The sequence below is a fragment of the Prenolepis imparis genome, unplaced genomic scaffold (genome assembly GCF_030444845.1).
Source record: "Prenolepis imparis isolate NDT839.2.m4 unplaced genomic scaffold, iyPreImpa1.0 SCAF_1, whole genome shotgun sequence".
NCBI classification, from domain to species: domain Eukaryota; kingdom Metazoa; phylum Arthropoda; class Insecta; order Hymenoptera; family Formicidae; genus Prenolepis; species Prenolepis imparis.
This window is the reverse complement of record NW_028141159.1, coordinates 27250120-27272990: the sequence shown is the minus strand read 5'-3', so window position 1 is coordinate 27272990 and position 22871 is coordinate 27250120. Positions and strand designations below refer to the sequence as shown.

Genomic DNA, 22871 nt, shown 5'->3' with positions numbered 1-22871 from the left:
GCAGTGGTATAGCAGTGGTATCAACGCAGAGTACTCGTTTCCTTCGGCTAAACCGTACATCATAATCATTTCGGTATACTCCTGTGTAGTATACATTTCTTAATATTTTTTAAAAGATCTTTTAACGAGACGTATACGTTGTATGCTGGGCACCAACTAATGTGGAGAAACAATGAGATGAAAAAGAAAGTGATAACAAATAAATAACGAAAGAAATGCTTTTGGTTTACAAACATTTATTTGTTTCAAATGTTTGTAATTTGATGCCCTTTTCATCGATTAAAAAATATAATACAAGGGCATCAAATTACAAACATTTGAAACAAATAAATGTTTGTAAACCAAAAGCATTTCTTTCGTTATTTATTTGTTATCACTTTCTTTTTCATCTCATTGTTTCTCCACATTAGTTGGTGCCCAGCATACAACGTATACGTCTCGTTAAAAGATCTTTTAAAAAATATTAAGAAATGTATACTACACAGGAGTATACCGAAATGATTATGATGTACGGTTTAGCCGAAGGAAACGCTCGTCTCGCGGCTCGCCTTTACGCGGAGCGATTTCCCGGACGTGAGCGACATCCTACTTACAATTCGATTTTAAATTGTGTTGAACGTACGATGGAGACAGGAAGTGTTATTCCAAATCGTCGAAATGTAAATGCACTATTGCATTATGGTGTAGACGATGAAGAGAGAATCCTGGAAGAATTTGAAGAGCATCCCCAGAACAGTGTTCGACGCGCAGCTCGGAGACTCGGTTTCTCGCGATACGTGGTGCATCAAACTTTACGCCGAAACGGATTGCAGCCGTATCATTTTCAGCGAGTACAACACCTTCTACCCAGGGATAGAGAACAGCGCGTCTACTTTTGCGAAGGTATTTTTTTATTATTTTAATTTCATGTTTTCGCATTATTAAAAAAAAAATAAATATAAACAATCGATGAAACACACGTAGGATTTCTCGCTCAACACCGGCGGGACAATGCTTTTCCGGACCGAATTCTCTGGACCGACGAGGCGACGTTTACGCCAAACAGGGTATTTAATAGCCGAAATTTTTTATACTGGGCTGAAGAAAACCCGCACGTTGTTCGGCAATGTACGTTCCAGAATCGCTGGACAATAAACGTATGAGCAGGAATAATTGCGAACCGAATTGTAAGTAATAAATTTTTTTATTAATTAAGGAATTTTCTTTCGCAGCTTTAATAGATAATTTTCTTTCCATGATTTTCAGATCGGCCCTTATTTTTTCCGCCGCGACTAAATGGCGAAATTTATAAACATTTCTTGGAAAATGAGTTACCTGTTCTACTCGAGGATATTCCTCTCGACGTAAGAGCAGGTCTCATTTTCCAACATGATGGGGCACCTGCGCATTTTTCGCGTCAAGTGCGCGATTTTTTAAATGCGCACTATCACGAAAGATGGGTCGGTCGAGGTGGTCCAATTATTTGGCCAGCGCGATCGCTCAATGTGCTCGACTATTTCGTGTGGGGTCACATTAAAGATTTAGTCGAGCACAGGCGTGATGGCACACAAGCAGAGATGCGAGAGGCAATTCTCGCTGCTTTTAATACCATCACACCGGAAATGGCGTATCGGGCTACGCGACATATCATTCAAAGAGCCGAATTGTGTTCGCACGAAGCAGGAGGTCATTTTGAACAACTTTTAAATTAAAATTTGAGAGTGGATTAGACCTACGGGGGATACCACTTTAAAAAAAATGCGCCATGTTATCTACCGCAAGGTGGTGTGGAAAAGATAACAAATTTTTTCTATGCCGCAAAGAGAGAGAGAGAGAGAGAGAGAGAGAGAGAGAGAGAAAGAGAGAGAGAAAGAATGTCATTGAATTATTATTAATTATTATTAATGTAAAATCTCAACAGAACATATCCGAGTACTATCGAGTGATTTGCATCAATTTCTTCTTTCTATGCATGCTGAATTTCGACGAGATGCACTGTAAATAATTATGTAAAATAAGATTAACAATAAATGTCGAATTACGCGAGAAATAATGGAAATGTTATACGTTTTCATTATTTTTCGTGTAATTTTACACTTATTATTATAGTAAATTTACGTATTTTTTTAATGATGCACATTGCTAAATATGATGTCGACGCAACTACAATGATTTTAAAATCGTAGAAAATAGTTTGTCAAAATTTTTCTTTACAAGAGAGAGGAAGAGAATGAGAGAAGTAATTCGACGCAAAGCTCCAGCTCATACGTACATTTACACACCCGTTGTCTTTTGTTGAACATCCCTGCTACCGCTTCGCCCCTCCTCCATCCCTCCCTCCCCCAGCAACGGCGTAACAATGGGCTGTCTCTTCTCGCCGCGCACACTAGTTGGCCGATCTTTAACAATTAATTTATCATTAACTATTGCGAATTTCGCAAAATGGTACAGGACTTTTCTACTCGGTTTGACCCACTCTACCTGTCTACGAGAGGTGATTCGCGAGTCACCGGACACCCTGTATATATAATTCTATGACCGGTATTCATAGTGCGATTTAAGACCGTTTAGTGTGGTTTTGAGCAATTTTATTATATGGAATAATTTCATTCGTCTAATGAAATGTGACTCAAGACCACTTAATCTCAAATATAAGATTGGAATCTATGAACCTGCCTATGTTTAGAGCCTCTAATAATATATAAAGAATACAAGAACACATGCTACATAAAGAAAGAAAAATAATATAGAATATATGGTCTAAGATATGATAGATGAAAAATAAGGGAGGGTATATGATAAACTATCTCTAAGCAAGTAATATATATAGTGGTCCAATAAAAAAAAAAAAGATAAATAGACCGAAGTAAACATATAGATATAGGAAATAAAAAAAATTATGAGTAAAAAAAAGACAAGTAAAGAAATGGAAATTATATATCGGACAACATAATAAGTCGTTACATAAATAAAAATAGAGATATATACATATATATATATATAATTATAAAGTTTTTATTATAAACAGAATGACATATAATATAAATTATATATATATATACACATATACATACATATTATATATATTACATTTATACATGTATATATAAATATACATTTTCGAGTTTTAAAACAAATTATATAGAAACATCTCATATAAACAGAACTAATATATCATATACTACTTATGAAATAGGCAAACAAATCCTTGTATTTCAAGAAAATGGTGATAGCTCGAATTGTTATGAACATAATGACAATGAAGACACCAAAAAGAAGATTTCGATCACAGCAACAGCACAAAAAAAAATTGAGACTGATAGTGGTATAGTGATAAATCTAGAAAATAAAAAATATAATTTTATATTGCAACCACTTTGATCATCAATAGACTCTGTTCCTCGACCTATAATCTGTATTATTTACATCTTGGCATTTTAATATTTAACAATCGTTTTTCAATATTTTTTTTCAGTTTTGGATAGATTATATCCCTCTGTACCGGTATTTGCCCAAAATTTCGTCCACAAAGTACAAACAACACCAAGCAAGAGACCGCATGCATGTAATCGTACGGAAATCCCCAAACACAATCAAAATTTTCTAAATTCGTAATTTCTGCAAAATTTTTAACACCTTTAGACGGTCTATTCATTTTTTCAGCGTACTTCATGTCTTTAATATATAATTCATGATCTCTTAAAGGCGGATCGTTATCCATAAAAGGATATCGCATGGCACCTTTAACATATTCCCCATAATGATAGCACCAACTACAGCCAAAATAACCGTTAAATTGGAAGCGATTCTGTAAACCAAATACCGATACAGAGGGATATAATCTATCCAAAACTGAAAAAAAAAATATTGAAAAACGATTGTTAAATATTAAAATGCCAAGTGAAATTCATAGATCACCGAGACCCTTTAATAGTGAAAAATGGAAAGCTAGTAAATGGAGGTCTTGGATATTGTATCTGAGTATTCCATGTCTCTTGGGAATATTAAACACAAATTATTTAAGCTCTTTTGGACTTTTAGTTCGTTGTACACATAAACTTTTATTTGAAACTGTAACAATGGAAGATTTAAGAAAATGTAAAGTAGATTTAATTTATTTTACTGCACAATGTGAAGAATTGTATGGAAAAAGTAGTATGAATTTTAATACTCATGCATTACTTCATGTTGTTAATCACGTATATAAAAGTGGTCCACTTCCATTGACTTCAGCTTTCCCTTATGAAAATGGAATTTTTGTATTAAAGCAGAAATTGACAGGTCCGAAAGGAGCTTTAACACAGCTTTCTAAACGTTTAGTGCAAAAAACGATGTTAGAAACCGAGTTATTAAATACGGCTGACAATAATTCTTTACGCTTTTGCAAAACTATCTTGCGTAATCATTCTTTCTTAGAAGGAACTGGTTTGGAAACCAATTCAGGTGTGACTCTTTTAGCGAACGATAATAATACAGATCAAAATATTATAAGTTTTAAATAATGCTATTGGTGATATTAGATTAGAGGACGTAAAAGCGTTTAATAAAGCGATTTATAAGAATGTCTTATACACTGCTACTAGTTATAAGCGAGAAAAAAAAACCGATGACAGATTTTTTGAAAATCTTCTTGGTGACATAATTGAAATATTTAAAATTGTTTTCTATAATACTAGACCTTATATTTTAGGATATAAATATAATGTAAAGTATCTAAGTATCGAGAACGTGATAATAGATTCAATTTTGGAAAAAATATCTAAATCTCATACCTTACATTTGTTCACTTTTCAAGAGATTAAGAAAAAAGTTGTACATATAAACGTCGAACAAGGATATTTTTGCCGAATGCCGAACACTCTGTTGCTCGTTAACATAGCGTAAACTCGTGAGAAGTTTTTAATCTGACTCATTGTCAGTACCATCTATACTAGTGTTACTAGTACCATGTATTGAACTAACTGTACTTTCTTTTTCGTCCTTGTCAGAAAGTGTTACATCTTTATGACATTTATCATTCTTATTATTATCTGATAATAATGATTCGTTCTTGTCAGAAAGTGTTACATCTTTATGACATTCATTTTCCGTATTATTATCTGATAATGATGATTCAAATGATCCATGTTCTTTTGAAGCATTGTTGTTATTCACTTCAGTTACCGAATGAGAAGAACTAGACGCGTTAGAATTTTCGTTATTTGGCACGCTATTTTTTTCAAGATCGTCAATATCAGAAGTTTTTTCTGAATTATTCATAACTTCACACACTTGTGCAACAGGAACAACTTTTTTATGTTGTATTTTATTTCGATTCGGTGGATGATTAAGTTCGTAAATCTTGTGTGCTATATGAGTTCCGATTTGTTGTGCCTCATAGTCTGCTGCTATTTCATCTTGACTTTTCTCAGACATTGCATAATGTTTAACAACAGCTACAATAAGAAAATGTTTTTGTATAATAAGATTGTATAATATGCAATAAACTATTTAAAGAGTGTTTAACAAGAAAGTACCTCTTAAAGCTTGTAATTTAGTAGAATCTAGTGCTGGCCTAGGTGCCTCGTGTGTTTTATTCCTATTTCTATTAGATCTAGCGCCAGTTACTGAACTTTCTTTAAGAGTTTTAATGCCAAAAACAGCGACAGCTAAATTTTTAACAAACTGTGGCAATGTTTTTGAAATTACATATACTGCATCATATTGACGTGCACATATGTATACTCCATAACCAAGATGAACCTAGTAGGAGAAGCAAAAATTATTAACTATTCAGGAAAGTCTATTAAAAATTTATTAGCGTATCTACCTCGTTACGCTCGATGTTTCTATAGCCTACAGGAAGATCTCCAACTCGATCTTCATGATTCATAGGATGTCTCTTAAAATATTCGGACATTAAGTCTGCCAAATAGAAATAAACTATTATTCTAAAGATTTATACATATAAATATGTATATAATTCCGAATTAAGTGCGTTCTCTACTTGGCCAAGTAAGCAACAATTTTCGTAACATCAGATGACTTCTTTTATATAATAAAATTCTAAATGTTGTATCAAGATATACATCTTTACATTTTTGTGCTAGTCAAAGCAGGCAATAAACATAGTGTATTCTGTGACAACCACAAATATGTAAAGATATATAAATATAAATATGTATAACTTATTGATACATTTAGGCCGGTATTCATAGTCGGTTCTTATATTTAAGACTGTCTTAAGTACAATCTTAAGATGTGATTAACCAATCACAGAGCCGTATTTGCGTCTTAAGACATTACTTAAGACGGTCTTGAAATAAGAACGGACTATGAATATACCGGCCTTTAGAATTTTATCAATATATAAAAGAAATCATCTGATGCTATAAAATTTGTTACTTTTGTCGAGTAGAAAACGAAATTAATCTGAAATTTCTATAGTAATAAAGTAAACATTTTGATTAAATTTATAGTGTAATAAATGAGAATCTCTTAAAATATATTTAAATACTATTACAATAGAATCACAAAATATATACGTATTAAACTCATATTCTCATTTCATTTTTATTGATAAAAGCATCTTAAAAAGTAAATTGATAACATGGATCTAAATGTATACTATATTTTCAACGTCTCTGCCTAAATGTACTTACGCATGAGCTCATCGAAATTACTCAAGACCTTTATCCCAATTTCCTCATTAATCTGATGAAGTTTGGGATACTGCTCAATCACTTTGTTTTGAAGCTCCATATTTAAACTCATCAAATCATTAATGATCCTTTTTTTATCTTTTATTTGATTTTTTAACTTCATATTTTTCGTTTCCAAATCTTCGTTTGTTTTTCGCAGTTTATCTATCTAAAAAATATAGTGCCTAATATAAATTTATTGCTTTATATGTTTTTATGTATTATTTTAATTAATATTAAGATTTACCTTTTTTTCCAAGATATCGTTTTGATTAGTTTTAGGTTGCGACTGAGCATTATTATTTTACAATATAAAATAAATAATTTTACTTTTTAATTATGTTGTTTAATATCGATTTGTTATTTTTACTTTTTGCAAAATTACACATACTTCATTCATATTATTTTTCATTAATGACTTTAAATTTAACTTTTATAATGCTCACAATTTATAGCGATAAAATTTATAAACATTGAATAGAGACATAAAATATAATTTATAAAATATGTAAAAATTAAATTTCAAAACAGACTTTTAATGCTTTTACCTTTTTTGACAAAATGTTTCTTTAATTTTATGTTTGAATCCTGCAGAAATATGATTATTTTCATGATGAGTTTTATGCAAAGATTTTGTTTCACTTGCTTTTTTATTTGTATAGCTTTGATTCTTGGTTATTGATGTTGCTATATTATTATCAACAATAGAACAATCTATTAACTTTATTGTCGAGCACAATTGAGGTACACATTTAGTATTCGTAGCTGGTGATACCATTTCCTAAGAAATAAAAATAAAATAAATAAATTTAAACCAACTAATTATTTAATTAAATATAATTAAAAACGATATATATTGTAGTTAATTATTTTACTTTTAAGTCGCGCATCTAAAAAGAAAATTAAATTTTAATACTAAAAAAATTTACTTTTTTATTAGGAGCAACTACTTCTTCTATACAGGAAACAAACTCGGTATTATCGCTTTTACCATCTTGCGTACAATTTCCTGCTTTGCTTAACTTAAATTCACGTTGCTTGTTAGTTTCTTTAATTTTTGATATTGATTGTTTTAAGCTAGTTACATTTTTTGCAATAACTAACGGTTTCTGAAAATAATGTCAATAATGGATTAAAAACATGTACATATTTTTTGTTTTTTTAACATAAATTAAAATCCAGAAAAATATACACTTACATTTATACCATTCTGCTGTTTCTGATTCTTTATATTTTTTTTCTGTTTTCCCTTTTTTTCCGAAACATTGTTTATATTTAATTTTAGATCCTTTAATTTCGTTTTTTTGTATTATTGGTTCCATTTACAATATTAGATGTAGTGGCATTATTGGTATTTTTTTTTTCCTTCCAATTCTATGTTTATTTTTTTAATTTTGGTAGCAACTCTATTCTTCAAACTTTCTTCTTTAAAACTCTGAAAGAAAGCCAATTTAATTGTCGGTTTAAAAAGTAAATTTAAATTTTTAAGAATTTATGCAGAATATTCATAAATATAAGAGAGAGGAATAAAGAAAGCTTATGATATACATAAAATAAATATTGACTAAATTGTATAATATTAGTAACTATTCAAAAATATAAATGTGAATTTAATTATCATATAATTCAAATATTTTATACACAGCTTTTATGCACACTTCTTTAATTATATAACTTATTTTGGAAACAAGCGGACAAAAGCATAGCTTTCACTTAGTAGATTGAAAGGCAATATTAATTCACACTTTAAGACGTAATAATAATTGTTGTCTGAAACTTATTTTAAGTGAGACATTCAGATTTGATTTTAGACTTAGATGTGAGTTTTTCATAGTTAAATCGATCATGTGACATTATTTTGATACATGCGTGACATTACATTGATAATAATTGTTATTCAATTGCAAAAGTCACATCTAACTCTAAATAACTTAAATCTGAGTATCTCGCTTCCAATGAGTTTCAAGCAACAACTATTAAAACAGTTTAAAAAGTTAAAAGTTTTATGGTTACTAGTAAAAAAGACTTACATTTCCACGATCGAGGTCAGATTCAGTATCAATTTCAGTTGCTGAAATACAGAGATTAAGGGGTGCAAACTCCACTCTTCTAGATTTAATTTTTTCATCCACTGCTTCTCTAGTTTCTTTTGTACAAAAACAAACATTATTATTACGACATAATTTTTTTGCTTTTTAGTAAGATATTAACCTACTTTTATGAAAAAAACCATATAACTTCTAAAGAGTATATATATATATATATATATATATATATATACACACTCAGACAGCACACAACAAATCTTAAAGAAATACGTTCATTTGAAACTTATAACGTATAAATAAAACGTTCACATGAGCTCTAATACAGAGGATAATAATGCTAAAAATATATGATTTTGCTCTTTAGAAGTGTGTTTTGTTTGAGTTTCTTCATAAAAGTAGGTTTATATATATATATACATATATATATATATATATATTAACCTAAAAAACAGTGTTATTAATTATTTATTTATATTGCTATATATATGTATATAGCAACATAAATAAATAATTAATTACACTATTTTTTATTATAATATATTACCTTCTAAAATTATTTTTTGTTGCATTTTTCCTAGTATGCCATAATAGAAGTGTCCGTCGTCCCACTTCACTTGATATTTTTTATCAAATTGTACGTTTTGAACGTCAAAATCCACTATATCGTCCGTGTTAATAATAGCTTTCACACCATCATCGAATTTAACATAGGTAAACATTTTTTCCACATGTGCACGTGCTGTTGCCGGCCGGTCACACTTCGCCATATTCAATATTTTTAGCTTTTAGGGACCCGTTTCACAGTTTCACTTTCGGTCGTGTCGTCATATATTCTCTTTGTTTTTTACTGAACATTAAGGCTACGTTCTACCTAAAGGCTCATTCAGACAGGACGCGTCAAGCGTCAAGCAGCGAGCAGTAACCATTCAACAACCAATAAGCGAGGTAATATTAGCTGTTGAGTATATGATAAATTTGTATTTTCTGGTGCACATGCTACCATCTAACGGCAATCACATTAAGCTAATATACATAAGCGTCCATGTTAAACAGAGAAAGATTCCTCACTAGAACTGAGAGCTTTGTCGAGCTAAGATGGTAGAGCAAAGTGTACAATATACTAAAATATTCTTCTTCTATATCCTGAGTTAATAAACTGTTATGAATATCAAAATGCTGTCCACATTATTCTAACATGGTAGTAGAACGTGGTTAGTAAAAATTTGGAACTGTTAGTTAAGTGATTGGAGAACAATTATTAAAAACTATAAACCGGCCACGTGCAAAAGATAACTAAAATTATGGCGTCGTACGTAAAAGTGGATGATGTAATGATTCCTATATTTGATGGTGCAGATTATGCAAACTGGAAGAAGAGAATTCTTAAATTTTTTGAATTTAAAAAATGCAAAAATCCGGCTACTAGAGAGAGAACGGAGACCGACAATCTAGAAGAATGGAACCAAGCCGATGTGAAGGCAACAAATTTTATATACAGCTCTATCACGAACAAGCAACTCGAGTATAATGGAGATCTCGACTCAACGTACAATATAATGGAAAAATTTGACGAAATGTATTTGAAAGAGTCAACTGCACTACAAATTCTATGTAGGAACAGTTTAGAAAATGTCAAGTTGAAAGATTTTACTGATGTTACATCGTTTTTCGACGAATTCGAAAAGGCTATAAATGAACTGAAAATGGCTGGAGGAATAATATCTGAGCAAGAGAAATTACGATACATGTTGAAAGCGCTACCACCATCATATAGCTACGTTGGAGATTTAATTAATGTCTTACCGGCAAAAGATAGAACAGTTGACTATTTAAAGTCAAAAATTAAACTAAAGTCTTTGGAAGAGAAAAATAACAAAGAACAAAGTGATCAGCCAAATTCAAATGCATTCTCGACAGACATGAGAGGAAAATGTTTCACATGCGGCAAATCCATAAACAAATAGAGTGCCAGCGAGGATCAACACAACAAGGACGAGGTCGAGGTCATGGGCGCGGACAAAACCGAGGGATTTATCATTATAATCAGAGAGACTACAACAGAGGCTATCAACGCGGAGGTTATAGTCGCGGAAGAAGCAGCAACAGAGGTACACCCAGTTCGTCGTAGAATCATCAAGGTCAACACAGCGCAAATAGTAATGTATTCTTTACCGAGGTGAATGTGTCACAAACAAATTGCAACAAGAATAGGGTGAATCGCGAAAATAAAATAAATTGGATTTTGGATAGTGGTTGCACAGACCACATTGTAAATGATGATACCATCTTTGATGAATATGTCGTATTAAAAAAACCGATTAATGTAAAATTAGGAGGCGGACGAATATTAAAAGCGACAAAGATAGGTAATATAAAAACAACATTCCAAATATATGCCAAAGATAGTGAAATAACTTTATATAATGTATTTTATGTTAAAGAAATGAAACAAAATTTAATAAGTTACTCTAAAGTTACAGAAAAGAATAAAATAGTTTCATACGGAAACAATTCAAAAATATATAATCAATATAAGGAACTAATAGCAATTGGAAAAAAGGAAGGAAATTTATATCACATGTCAAGTTTTGTTTTTAACGCTAAAAAAAAGAAGTAAGTGCGAACTTAGTTAAAAAGGATAAAATGACTCTGAAAGAAAAATGGCATCGCGCATTAGGTCATGTAAATTTTCACTACTTAAATAAACTATGTCAGGACGAATTGTTAGTTGGTTTACCTAAGGAACTAGAGTCTGATTATATAAAATGTGCCATATGTATAGAAAGCAAAAGACAAACTTACCTTTCGAAAATAATAGAAAAAGGGCAAAAGAAATTTTAGAAGTTATTCATACGGACTTAAATGGGCCTCACCCAACTGTAGGAAATCGTGGTGAAAAATATTTTCTAACTTTCATAGATGAATATAGCAAGTTAGCCAAAGTTTATTGTATTAAGGCAAAGTCTGAGACTTATGACTGTTTTGTCGAGTATGTAAATTTAGTAGAAAATATAACGGGCAAAAGAGTTAAGAATTTAAAGTGCGATAATGGCAAAGAATATCTAAATTCGAGTGTTTACGATTTTATTAAGAAGAAGGGGATTCATATGATTCCTTGTCCACCGTATGTTCATGAACTTAATGGAGTAGCAGAGAGATACAATAGATCTATTATGGATATGGCTAGGTGTTTATTAAAAGAAGCAAAAGTAAATAGAATGTTTTGGCCAGAAGTAATAAAAGCAGCGGCTTATTTAAAAAACAGAACATTAGCTAACACGATTAAGAAAAAGACACCATATGAAATATTTTTTGATGAAAAACCAAATGTTAAATATTTGAAAATCTACGGCAGTAGAGTCTTTGTTAGAATACCAGAGCAATTAAGAAAGTCCAAGTGGGACGATAAAGCAAAGTTAGGAATATTGCTAGGTTATACCGAAACAGGCTATAAAGTTTTAGTTAATAACAAGATTATTAATGCCAGACACGTAGATGTAATAGAAGGAACAGTAAAGTGTATAGGTTTATCTGATGAAAACGAGGAAAGCGATGTAGAACAAAGCAAGGAAAATGATATAGAAGAAAACGCGGTATCAGAAACATGTCAAGATAAAAATGAAAGTCACGAAAGTAAAACTCCTATAAAAATTAAAACGCGGCAAGAAATTAAAGATGATCAGACAGAAATTAGGCGTTCTATAAGAAAGAAAAATATAAATAACAAATACTTCAATGAAGATTACGAAAATAATTTTGTATACGTAAATTATTGCGATTCTAACATACCTAGTACATTTGAGGAAGTGATAGAGTCTTGTGACTCAGAAAAGTGGAAAAATGCAATGAATTCTGAAATAAGTAGTCTAGAAAAGAATAAAACCTGGAAACTAATTGATAGACCAAAAGATAAAGAAGTAATCGATGTAAAATGGATCTATAAAAAAAAAGATGAAAATGTGTACAAGGCTAGATTAGTTGTTAGGGGTTATCAACAAAAGGAACAGCAAGATAATGTTTATTCTCCTGTAGTAAAAATGCAGACATTAAAATTATTACTTTCTTATTGTTGTCAACATAATCTACTGATCGACCAAATGGATGTAGGAACAGCATTTCTGAATGGAAAAATAATTTCAGAGGTCTATGTAAATCAACCGAAAGGATTTGAAAAAGGAACTAATAAAGTCTATAAATTGTTGAAATCGTTATACGGTTTAAGGGAAAGTCCCAGATTGTGGTACGAATGTTTTAATAATTTTATAAATGAGTTAGGATTCAAGCGAAGCAACTATGACTATTGTTTATATGTAAATAGTAATGACAACGAACCAATATATATATTACTATTTGTCGATGACATGCTAATATGCTGCAAAAACCAAAGAGAGATAAATAATGTTAAGCTAAAATTGTCAAATCGTTTTAATATGAAAGATATGGGAAAGGTTAAGAACTATATAGGGATAAATATCGATTATGACACCAACAAAAATGTTATGACTCTAAGCCAAGAAAATTATATTAAATCACTAGCAAAGAAGTATAATTTAGAAAATGCGAAACTTTATAAAACACCCATGGAAATAAATCTAAGATTAGAACCAGCAAATGAAATAGATGCGAGAATAAAATACAGAAACTTGATAGGCGAACTTTTGTATATTAGTACAGGAACGAGACCTGATATCGCCTATAGCGTAAACTATTTAAGTAGATATCAAAATTGTTATAATGAAACCCATTTTAAATATGCACTCAGAATTCTTAAATATTTGTATCTAACCATAGACTTAAAGTTGACATATACAAAGAACGCTAAAAATGATATCATGGATTGTATAATTGATACAGACTGGGCAGGCGATTGTAATGATAGGAAATCTACGTCAGGGTATGTTATAAGAATATATAATAATGTAATCTATTGGAAATCACACAAACAAAAAGCTGTAACAAAATCTTCGACATTCGCCGAATATGTAGCTTTATCAGAAGCAGTTACTGATGTTATCTTTATACACGATATGCTAAGAGAAACATTCAATGCTGATACCAAAGAACCTGTTAAAATCTTCGAGGATAATTCAGGAGCGTTAACTATAGCAAAGTACGGAAATTTTACCAAAAACTCAAAGCACATTAAGATACAATATCATTATGTAAACAAAAACTACGAAAAGGGTATTATAGATTTAGTAAAAGTAGAGTCCGAAAATAATATTGCAGATATATTTACAAAAAGCTTATGTAAAGATAAGTTTACGAAAAATAGAAAACTGTTAAGACTGATGTAAAGAAAATGCAAATTTAAGGTGTGTTGAGTATATGATAAATTTGTATTTTCTGGTGCACATGCTACCATCTAACGGCAATCACATTAAGCTAATAGGAGATGTGGAAAATGGCCGTTCGAGTAGTGACAAGCGTCGGTCCGAGTGTAGGAGAGATGTGGTGGAGTTATAGAGAGGCTGAGGAGGAAAATGGGTGTGGAGGAGAGGGCGTGGGAGCAATGGAGTGAGTGGCCGCGAAGGGAAAGAAAGGGATGATAAGGCGGAGGTGCACTGGCGGAAGGAAAATTGGAGTGTGGAAACGAAGGAAAGATAGGCACGGGATGAGGAAGGATGACGTGGCGGAAAAGGAGAAGCGTCGGTAAAAGGAGGATAAGGAAGAGAGCAGTATGGAGAAGAGGCGTCGTCAGAGAGGGCGCTGGATGCGGAAAGGAGAGGCACGTGCGAGACCGAGGGCGCCAGGATAGCGGCAGGGAGAACGGAAACAGGTGGTTAGAACAGTGGCACGTGTGCGTAGTAACAGTATAGCAGCGGTATAGAAGCAGGGTAGAAGTAGAGAAAGGAAAGAGGAAGAGAGAAGGTGGTACAGAGCGGTGGCAGTGCTAATACGTAGTTTGAGCGAATAGAGTGGAAACGGAATGATGTAATGGATAAAGGACGGTGTGAGAGAGATAAAGGAGATGGAGAGGATGTTGAAGTTGATGGAGAGGAACACGGAGAGGGAGAATGTGGAGGAGGAAAGGAGAAGAGGAGTGGAGAAAAGGTTAGAGAGAATGGAGGCGAGTGAGAGGTTATGGAGGATGAGCATGCAAGGGGAGGAGAGTAGGGAGGAGGAAAGGAGAAAAGGGTGGAAGGAGTGCAGAGAGAAAGAGTTGGAGAGAGGAGAGGACAGGAGGTGGAGCGATGTGGTAAAAGGAGAGCGGAGGAAAGAGGAGGAAGGTGAGGATAGAATGGAAGAAAGAAAAGGAACTGCAGGAGAGGACGGGAGAAGATTCGGAGGAGAGCGGATGGAAGATGGCAGAAATGAAGCAGTGCAGCGGAGGGAAGAGGTGGCGGAAGGAGAAGGATGTGTGAGTAAAGGGCAGAGAGGAGGAGATATGCCGGGGAAGGAGGAGAGCGGAAGAAGAGAGAAGAAAGTAAGCGCGGGCGGGAAGAAGAGAGAAGGGAAGAGAGACGAGGTCAAGGAGGTCGAGGAGGAAGGAGGAGAGAGGACATCGGACGAGGGTGAGAGGGAGGTGGTGAGAGGGAGGTGGTGAGAGGGAGGAAGGTGAAAGGGGAAGGGAAATTGATGAAAGGGAGTGAAGGGGGGAATGAGAGGAGTAAAACAGAAAGGGATAGTAGGGAGAAGGAAAGAGGCGGGAGGGAGAAAAGGAGAGAAGTAAGCGTAGAGAGAGGGGCGGGGGATAATACGGAGGGAACTAGGAGGGACTGGTGGTGGAAGTTGATGGAAGAGGACGAAGTTAGGGGAAAGGATAAGGGGGGGAAAGAGTTAAGGAGGGAGGATGGAAAGAAAAAGGAAGGGAAAGGGGGAGGGAAGTGGGTGGAAAGGAGGATAGGATAGGGAGGAAGTGGGAAGGGATAGCGTTTAAAAGAAGGAAGAGAGTAGAGGGAGGGGGAAGGGAAAGAGAGGAGAGAGAGAGGAAAGAGGAAATAGAGAGGAGAAGAAGTAGGGAAAAGAATATAATTTGAAGAGGGATAGAGGGGGAAGATGAGGAAGAAAGAAGAATGATGATGGAATGGTTAATGGCATGGGCAGTAGGAAAGGAGGTGAAGGTGAGGGAAGTTAGAGAGAGAACGGGGGAAAGGGGGAAGAAAGTGTTGATAGTGGAATTAGAAGAAGAGAAGGATAGGGAAAAGTTGTTAGAGAGAAGGTGGGATTTTAGGAGAAGGTGGGGAGTCGGCATAGACGAGGATTTGACGATGGAGGAGAGGAGAGTAAGGTGGAAATTGTTAGAATGGGCGAGAGAGGAAGAAAGGAAGGGAAGGCGGTAAGGGTATGGAATAGGAAGATAGAAATAGACGGGGAGGAATGGGGGTGGGATAACGAGGGGGGAGAGTGGGTCAAAAGATAAAGATAGGGAGGTGATTAGGTGGGGGGGTGAGAGGTGGGGGAGGTAGGAGTTAGGGTAGGGCAGGAGGGGTGAGGAGGATAAAGAGGGAGGGGAGAGGAGGAAGAGGGGAGAGGGAAAAGGGTGTGGGAGGTCAGGTTAGATTATTGTGAGGTCTCCAATTGGCCAGGTTAGGGGACTGAAAAAAATTGTGTAAAAGAGTGAGGGAGAGAGGAACGGAGGGAGGATAAAGAGGAAGTGGAGTAGAGGAAGAGGGGAAAAGGGTGTGGGAGATCAGGTTAGATTATTGTGAGGTCTCTAATTGGCCAGGTTAGGGGATTGAGAAAATTATGTAAAAAGGGTGAGGGAGAGAGGAGAAGGAGGAAGAAACAGAGGCCCGGGAGACAGGAAGGAAGGAAGGAAGGATGACTGGAGAGGAGAAGAGAGAAGAAGAGGAGTGTGGATGTATGATGTATATTGAGGAAAGAGATTTGTATAAAGAAAGGTAGAAGATAGATGGGTGGATGTGAGGGGTTTGGCGGTCCCCTGAAACGCCCCGCAATCCCTGAGGGGCAGCGGAATAAATATTCATTCACATTAAGCTAATATACATAAGCGTCCATGTTAAACAGAGAAAGATTCCTCACTAGAACTGAGAGCTTTGTCGAGCTAAGATGGTAGAGCAAAGTGTACAATATACTAAAATATTCTTCTTCTATATCCTGAGTTAATAAACTGTTCTAATATCAAAATGCTGTCCACATTATTCTAACATTAGCAATGGCGTAAAAAATATTGCCTCGCTTATTGGTTGCTGCTCGCTGCTTGACGCTTGACGCGTCCTGTCTGAATGAGCCTTAATGATTGCAACGGTCGCGAAATTATTTCATCCTTGTTGTTTCCCATAGATTAAGGGCCTGAGCAGAATGGCTGACTTATAACCTTAAGACAATGTTTTATGCCTTAAGTCTTTGTCTTAGGTAACGCACAATAACTGTGTTACGTCTTTAGTCTTTACGTATTCGCTTCACGTTGTAAGAAGGAATAATATGTATGTATAAACGCAAATAATTCTATTATACAATTAATAATAATAAATGAGTATTTTATAAATAGTTATGACATAATACATTTTTAACTCAGAAATATGTAATAATAATATTTAATACTTTGAAATATAATTCAATAAAAGTGAATATAACCTAACCTAACTTTTTTGTTCAAAGAAATTCATTTAATGTACTTATAAATAAAATGTTCTATCAAATCAAATATTATTTGATTTTATATAGTATTATATATGTTTAAAAATCTTGCTAATTATTAAAGTTGTATAACATTTAACTAAATCTATATATATTATCTAATACACATGTTGTCTATATCCTTTTATTAATTTTTTTAGTCAATTAAAATGGAAGATCATCAATATTATGAATCTAATGCATATTGTACAGACAATGAAGTGTCAAATGAAAATGAAAATAATATTTCAATAGAAGAAAAAGACGGTGATGCTTTTCTAATTGAATTATATAGAGAACGTCCATTTCTGTACAATAAAGGACACAATGATTTTAAAAATAAAATAATTAAAGACAATGCTTGGCAAGAAATTTCTAAAATAATGCAAAATAAAAATTATGGTAAATATCAAATATCATTTTTAATTAATATTTCTTATATGGCTTATTGCTATATAATTATATTATATATATAATAATGAATTTATCTCAACATTTTTATAGGTAATTTTTATACGCCTGATTACTGTCAAACTAGATGCACATCTTTAAGGAATCAATATAATCGTGAGAAACGAATCATAGAGAGTCAATATAAGAGTGGAAGTGGTGCTTCAACTCATAAACCATTCGCATTTTATACTCAATTATCTTTCCTTAACAATTATGTCAAGAGACGAAGGTTTATAATGATGATTGCTTAAAAATCCGTATTTTATTAATAATATATGTACACTTATATATTCTTATATTTTCAGAACATTCAATAATATACAAGCAAATAAAACTTTAAAATCTTCTACATCTTTAGAGCTATCAATAGAAACTCGAAAATCTAGTTCAAATGAAGTATCTGATACCAAAAAAAAATCAAGTCAAGAAACAGGAGATAATAATTTTAATGGTGAAAAGAATAAAGAAAATATTTTAGAAAATATTCTTCAAGCACATGTAACACATAAACGGAACATTGATAAAGAATCAGATGTATTACATACAAAACCTGTTAAATATAAAAAAAGTAAAGTTGAGGAAATAAAGGAATTAGAAAATATATTTTCATCGGTTAGCCAGAAAATCATCAATGTTTTAGATGACAAACATGAAAACAATGAAGACGAAGCATTTGCTAAATTTATTGTTGCTCACTTGACAAGTCTTCCACAATTTGAGAAAAATATCAGAAAGAAAATGATAATAGATGATTTATTTTCTCCACTGCAAAAAATGTAATATTTTTAATATTTTTAATAATTTTTAATTTTTTTCATAAATTGTTTCAATTTTTTATTTTTTGTTAGTAAAGTATTATTTTTTATTACAATAATATGTGATATTATAAAAAAGACTGTTATATCTTATAGTTATATATAAGTAAGATTTTAAGAGTTAAAAATAATGTTTTCAATTACATTGTTTTTTTAAATACAATGTTATAATTTTATTTTTAATATGCTTAAAAAAATATTTTTGTTTAAGATTTTTTATTTATGTGATATTAAGTGATATTATTAAAAGACTTACATATAACATATAATATAAGATTATAATAGGTAATAAGAAAATGTTTTTAATATATTAAGTTTTTCTTAAAGTAAGACGTTATGATATAATTGTTTATTATTTTGAAAGAAATATATTTTCTTTAAGATGTTTTATGTATTTGTTATTTTTATTTACTTATTAATTTGAATGTGCATTATAGTTCTGAAGCGCTTTCCTTATTAGCTATGTTTTTATTATTTAATTCAATTGTTTAATTTGTATACATTTGTAATGTATATCTTGTCAATTATATAATTATTGTAAAAACTCGATTTGTTGTAATTGTTTTTTATTTACATAAATATTTATTCCTGCATACAGATCATCAACTTTAAAGCTCTGTTGTAAATGTAACATTATAATTTTTGAACACTTATTATATTTTCTTTTTTCATACTAATACTTTATTAGAAAAAATAAGATTAAATAAATAATTAAAAATTATGTGTGTATATGTGTGTGTATAAAACCATGTGTATAAACCATTATTTTCATTATTAAACGTTTTCACCATATGCACCTCTTCGTACGTAATCGTATTGCCATGGAACTTCTCCTTCTGGCGATACAAAATATTTACACAATGTATCTCTTTGTTTCGAAGCAGAAGATACGATTTTATCATAACATAGGTTTTCCGGTAAAGACAACCACTGCATTTCCTTTATAAAAAAATAGTATGGTTAATCAGATTATATAAAAATATGCAGTAATTAATGTTTTAATAACAATATTACACATAATTTACAATATACATATATCATTTATTTGCATTTATTGAACTATTTTATTATATTAATTTTTGATATTAAAAATTTTCAAATTTATCAAAATTTTAAATACACACTAAAAATTAAGTTATATATTATTATTAACTGCAAAATAAAAATATATTTAAATGTTCTTTTTACCTGTTCATTTGCATCGTTTTCAAGAAATTCATTTGTGCTGTATGACTTTAGTTTACATCGTTCTTCTTCAAACATTACAAAATTATGTAAGCAGAGCGATGCTGTTGTTATTGTATCAGCTGTTTTTGGCAGCATGCAAATGGATTGTCGAAATATTCTCCATCTATTGGAAAATATTCCAAAGGCGCTTTCGAATGTTCGCCTAGCTCGAGAAAATCTGTAATTGCATATTTTTTGTTTTTCACCTAAATTTCTTCCAGTATATGGCTTCATAATTCTCGTATTTAATGAAAATGCATCGTCTGCCAATAAAAAAGTTGGTGTACGGGCCTGACTTCCAGGTAATTCAAAAGTCTCTTTTGGTAGATTTAAATTTTCGTTTTTCAGATTTTCTCCAATTAATGAATCATTAAAAATCCCGCCATCGCTGTTACCACCGTATGCACCAACATCAACTAACGTGAATCTGTATACATGATTCGTCACTGCCATCAAAACGATACTATAATATTTTTTATAATTAAAAAAAAGACTTCCTGAATTAGGGGGACATTGTAAGGTAATGTGTTTTCCGTCTACTGCCCCCACACAATTTGGCACATTCCATCTTTTTCAAAAACCTTCAGCATAAGACTTCCATTCTTCTTCACTTGGTTGTGATAGATATATTGGTTGTAATACATTTATTAAAACCTGACATACTTCTTTAATTAGCATACGCACTGTTGATTCGCCAATTCGAAATGCTAGAGCGATAGACAAAGGAAGATCTCCAGTGACAAGATATCTGAAATACTGAATTTTTTTATTACAAAATCCATATTATGAATATTATTTATTATAAAAAGATTACTAATTTTCTCTTTCTTTCTCTCTTTCATTCTCTATTAAAACATGTTTTGAGTAACAATAATTATTTTAGGCAATTCTTAAATTATTATTCATATTTTTGACAAACATATATTTGACAAAAGATAAATACTATTCAACATTTACACTTGGTGTATGATAATTATTTTAGTCTATCTATCAGAATCTGTCTTTGTTACTTTAATAAAATTTGTATTTTATTGTAATTTGTACAAGATCAAATTATTTTGAAAAAATAATAAAAGAATTTTTTATAATTACCTTAAGGGGATGCCGGAGGTATGTTTTTACCGACCGAATGCGAATATAGAGATTATTTTGGGATATCTTTTTATTGACTATACAGATCAATAAATCCTTTTCCACGATTAAAGTACTTATAAAAACGGACCGCGTTAGCTATAATTCCATATATAAATCATATAAAAATCAAAAATTACAGTTTTGTTATCGGCTTCTTTCATGTCAGCTCGTAACAATACTTATTTAATAAAAATAGTTCTGCAGTTTATTTGTGCATAAAATATAGTATACGCGATAGGGTTAACATGAAGAAATATTAGTAAACAATAAAAAGTCAGATTGGAAGTCTAATAAAAAAGTTATATATTAAAAACATTTTCACGCATATGTGTATGTGTAAATCGAGGCTGCGGAATAAAACAGAGCAGTAGATTAGTTGCGCGATGTCGCGATAGATGGAGTTGCAACGTGTCGAGCTGACAAAGACAGACATAATCGTTCTATCTTTGTCTCTTTCATGCGTGTGCGTGTAATATACATGTATGTACACACCACAGGCGCACGTATCTGTTTCTCTTCGTCGTATATTCACTCACTCACTCTCTCTCTCTCTCCTCTCTCTCTCTCTCTCTCTCTCTCTCTCTCTCTCTCTCTCTCTCTCTCTCTCTCTCTCTCTCTCTCTCTGGGGACTTTAATACGGACATGTGCCAAAAGACATTTGAAAGTCAACAAATGAGTACTTTCATCACTGCGTCCGGCCTCTATCTTGTTCCTTTCAACGCTACGCATCATCTCAAAACATCGAGCACACTGTTTGACCTGTGTATCTTGGACGATCATGATAAGCTCATTGACTTTGGTCAACATGAAGCTTCCTTCCTTTCTGCACACGATCTTATATACATCACATACGACATAATGGTGGAGCGAAGGCTGAGCAGACGCGTCGTCTGCAGAGACTGGCGAGGTTTTGATGAGGCCGCATTCCTACTGGAGGTTCGGGGGTTGGACTGGACAAGCTTGTTAGCTACCAACTGCATTGATGAAAAGGTCCAAATCTTTAATACTAAATTGTCTAATTTAATAAACTCTCACGCGCCGTTGAAAAGGCGACGTTTCAGGAATCCGCCAGCTCCCTGATTGACAGACGAAATCCGACAATTGATTAGACTGAGGAACTTAGCCAGAAGAGCTTGGCGCAAAAAGAAAAATGTGCAGGATTACGACAAATATAAAGTGCTGCGAAACAGGACGCAGATCAAGGTGCGCGCTGCTAAAATCTCATACTACCTCGAATTCTTCAACAACATGAATAGGGCTAGCGAGGTTTGGAGTGGATTGAGGCACCTGGGACTCACCAAGGCGACTTCTTCTATGATGGGCCTCTCTCTTTCGATTGATGAGCTCAATGAATTCTTTGTGAGCGTTGCCTTGCCAGAAACGGAAGACAGCAATTTCACCGTGGTCAACCTGCTCCCTCGTACTTTCGATGATACTTTTATTGGAAACACGTCAAACCTCTGACTATCATGAAGGCGATTTCCAGAGCAACATCAAATGCTGTCGGCATTGACGGCATCTCTTCAAGATTTCTCAAGCTCACGGCTCACTTAATTATGCCAATCCTGGAGCACCTTTTCAACTTCTCCTTGAATGCGGGCATCGTTCCTCTAGTATGGAAGTCCGCAATTGTTTGTCCTATATCTAAAATAAAAAATCCTACAATAGCTAAGCACTATCGGCCGATATCTATTCTCCTGGTCCTGTCCAAGGCAATGGAGCGTGTTGTTTGTGACCAAATTAGAGACTTTCTTGAGGATCTTTCCCACCTTGACCCGTGCCAATTCGCATATCGTCGTGGTCACTCAACTCAGACCTGCCTTCTTAGGGTACTGGATGACATTAGGCAAGCAGCTGATCAGAGAATAGTCACTATATCTGTCTTTTTCGATTTCTCGAAGGCGTTCGACAGAGTCGACCATCAAATTCTCATAAGAAAAATGAAGTGCCTT

At 33.0% G+C, this 22871-nt stretch overlaps 1 protein-coding gene and 2 pseudogenes across 1 annotated transcript in view; 2 read left to right on the top strand and 1 right to left on the bottom strand.

Annotated features, from left to right (window-relative positions):
- LOC145938979 (uncharacterized) overlaps positions 1 to 18523 on the top strand; it is an 86515-nt gene extending 67992 nt beyond the window's left edge. The window contains exons 4-6 of the mRNA XM_083042960.1: positions 17452 to 17692; positions 17795 to 17972; positions 18049 to 18523. Coding sequence (XP_082899086.1) covers positions 17461 to 17692; positions 17795 to 17972; positions 18049 to 18523 — 885 coding nt within the window. The 5' untranslated portion in view covers positions 17452 to 17460. The remainder of the gene's footprint in view (positions 1 to 17451; positions 17693 to 17794; positions 17973 to 18048) is intronic.
- LOC145938994 (uncharacterized) lies at positions 624 to 4937 on the top strand (annotated as a pseudogene).
- On the bottom strand, positions 4879 to 9571 carry LOC145938986 (uncharacterized; annotated as a pseudogene).
- Positions 18524 to 22871: the final 4348 nt, after the last annotated feature.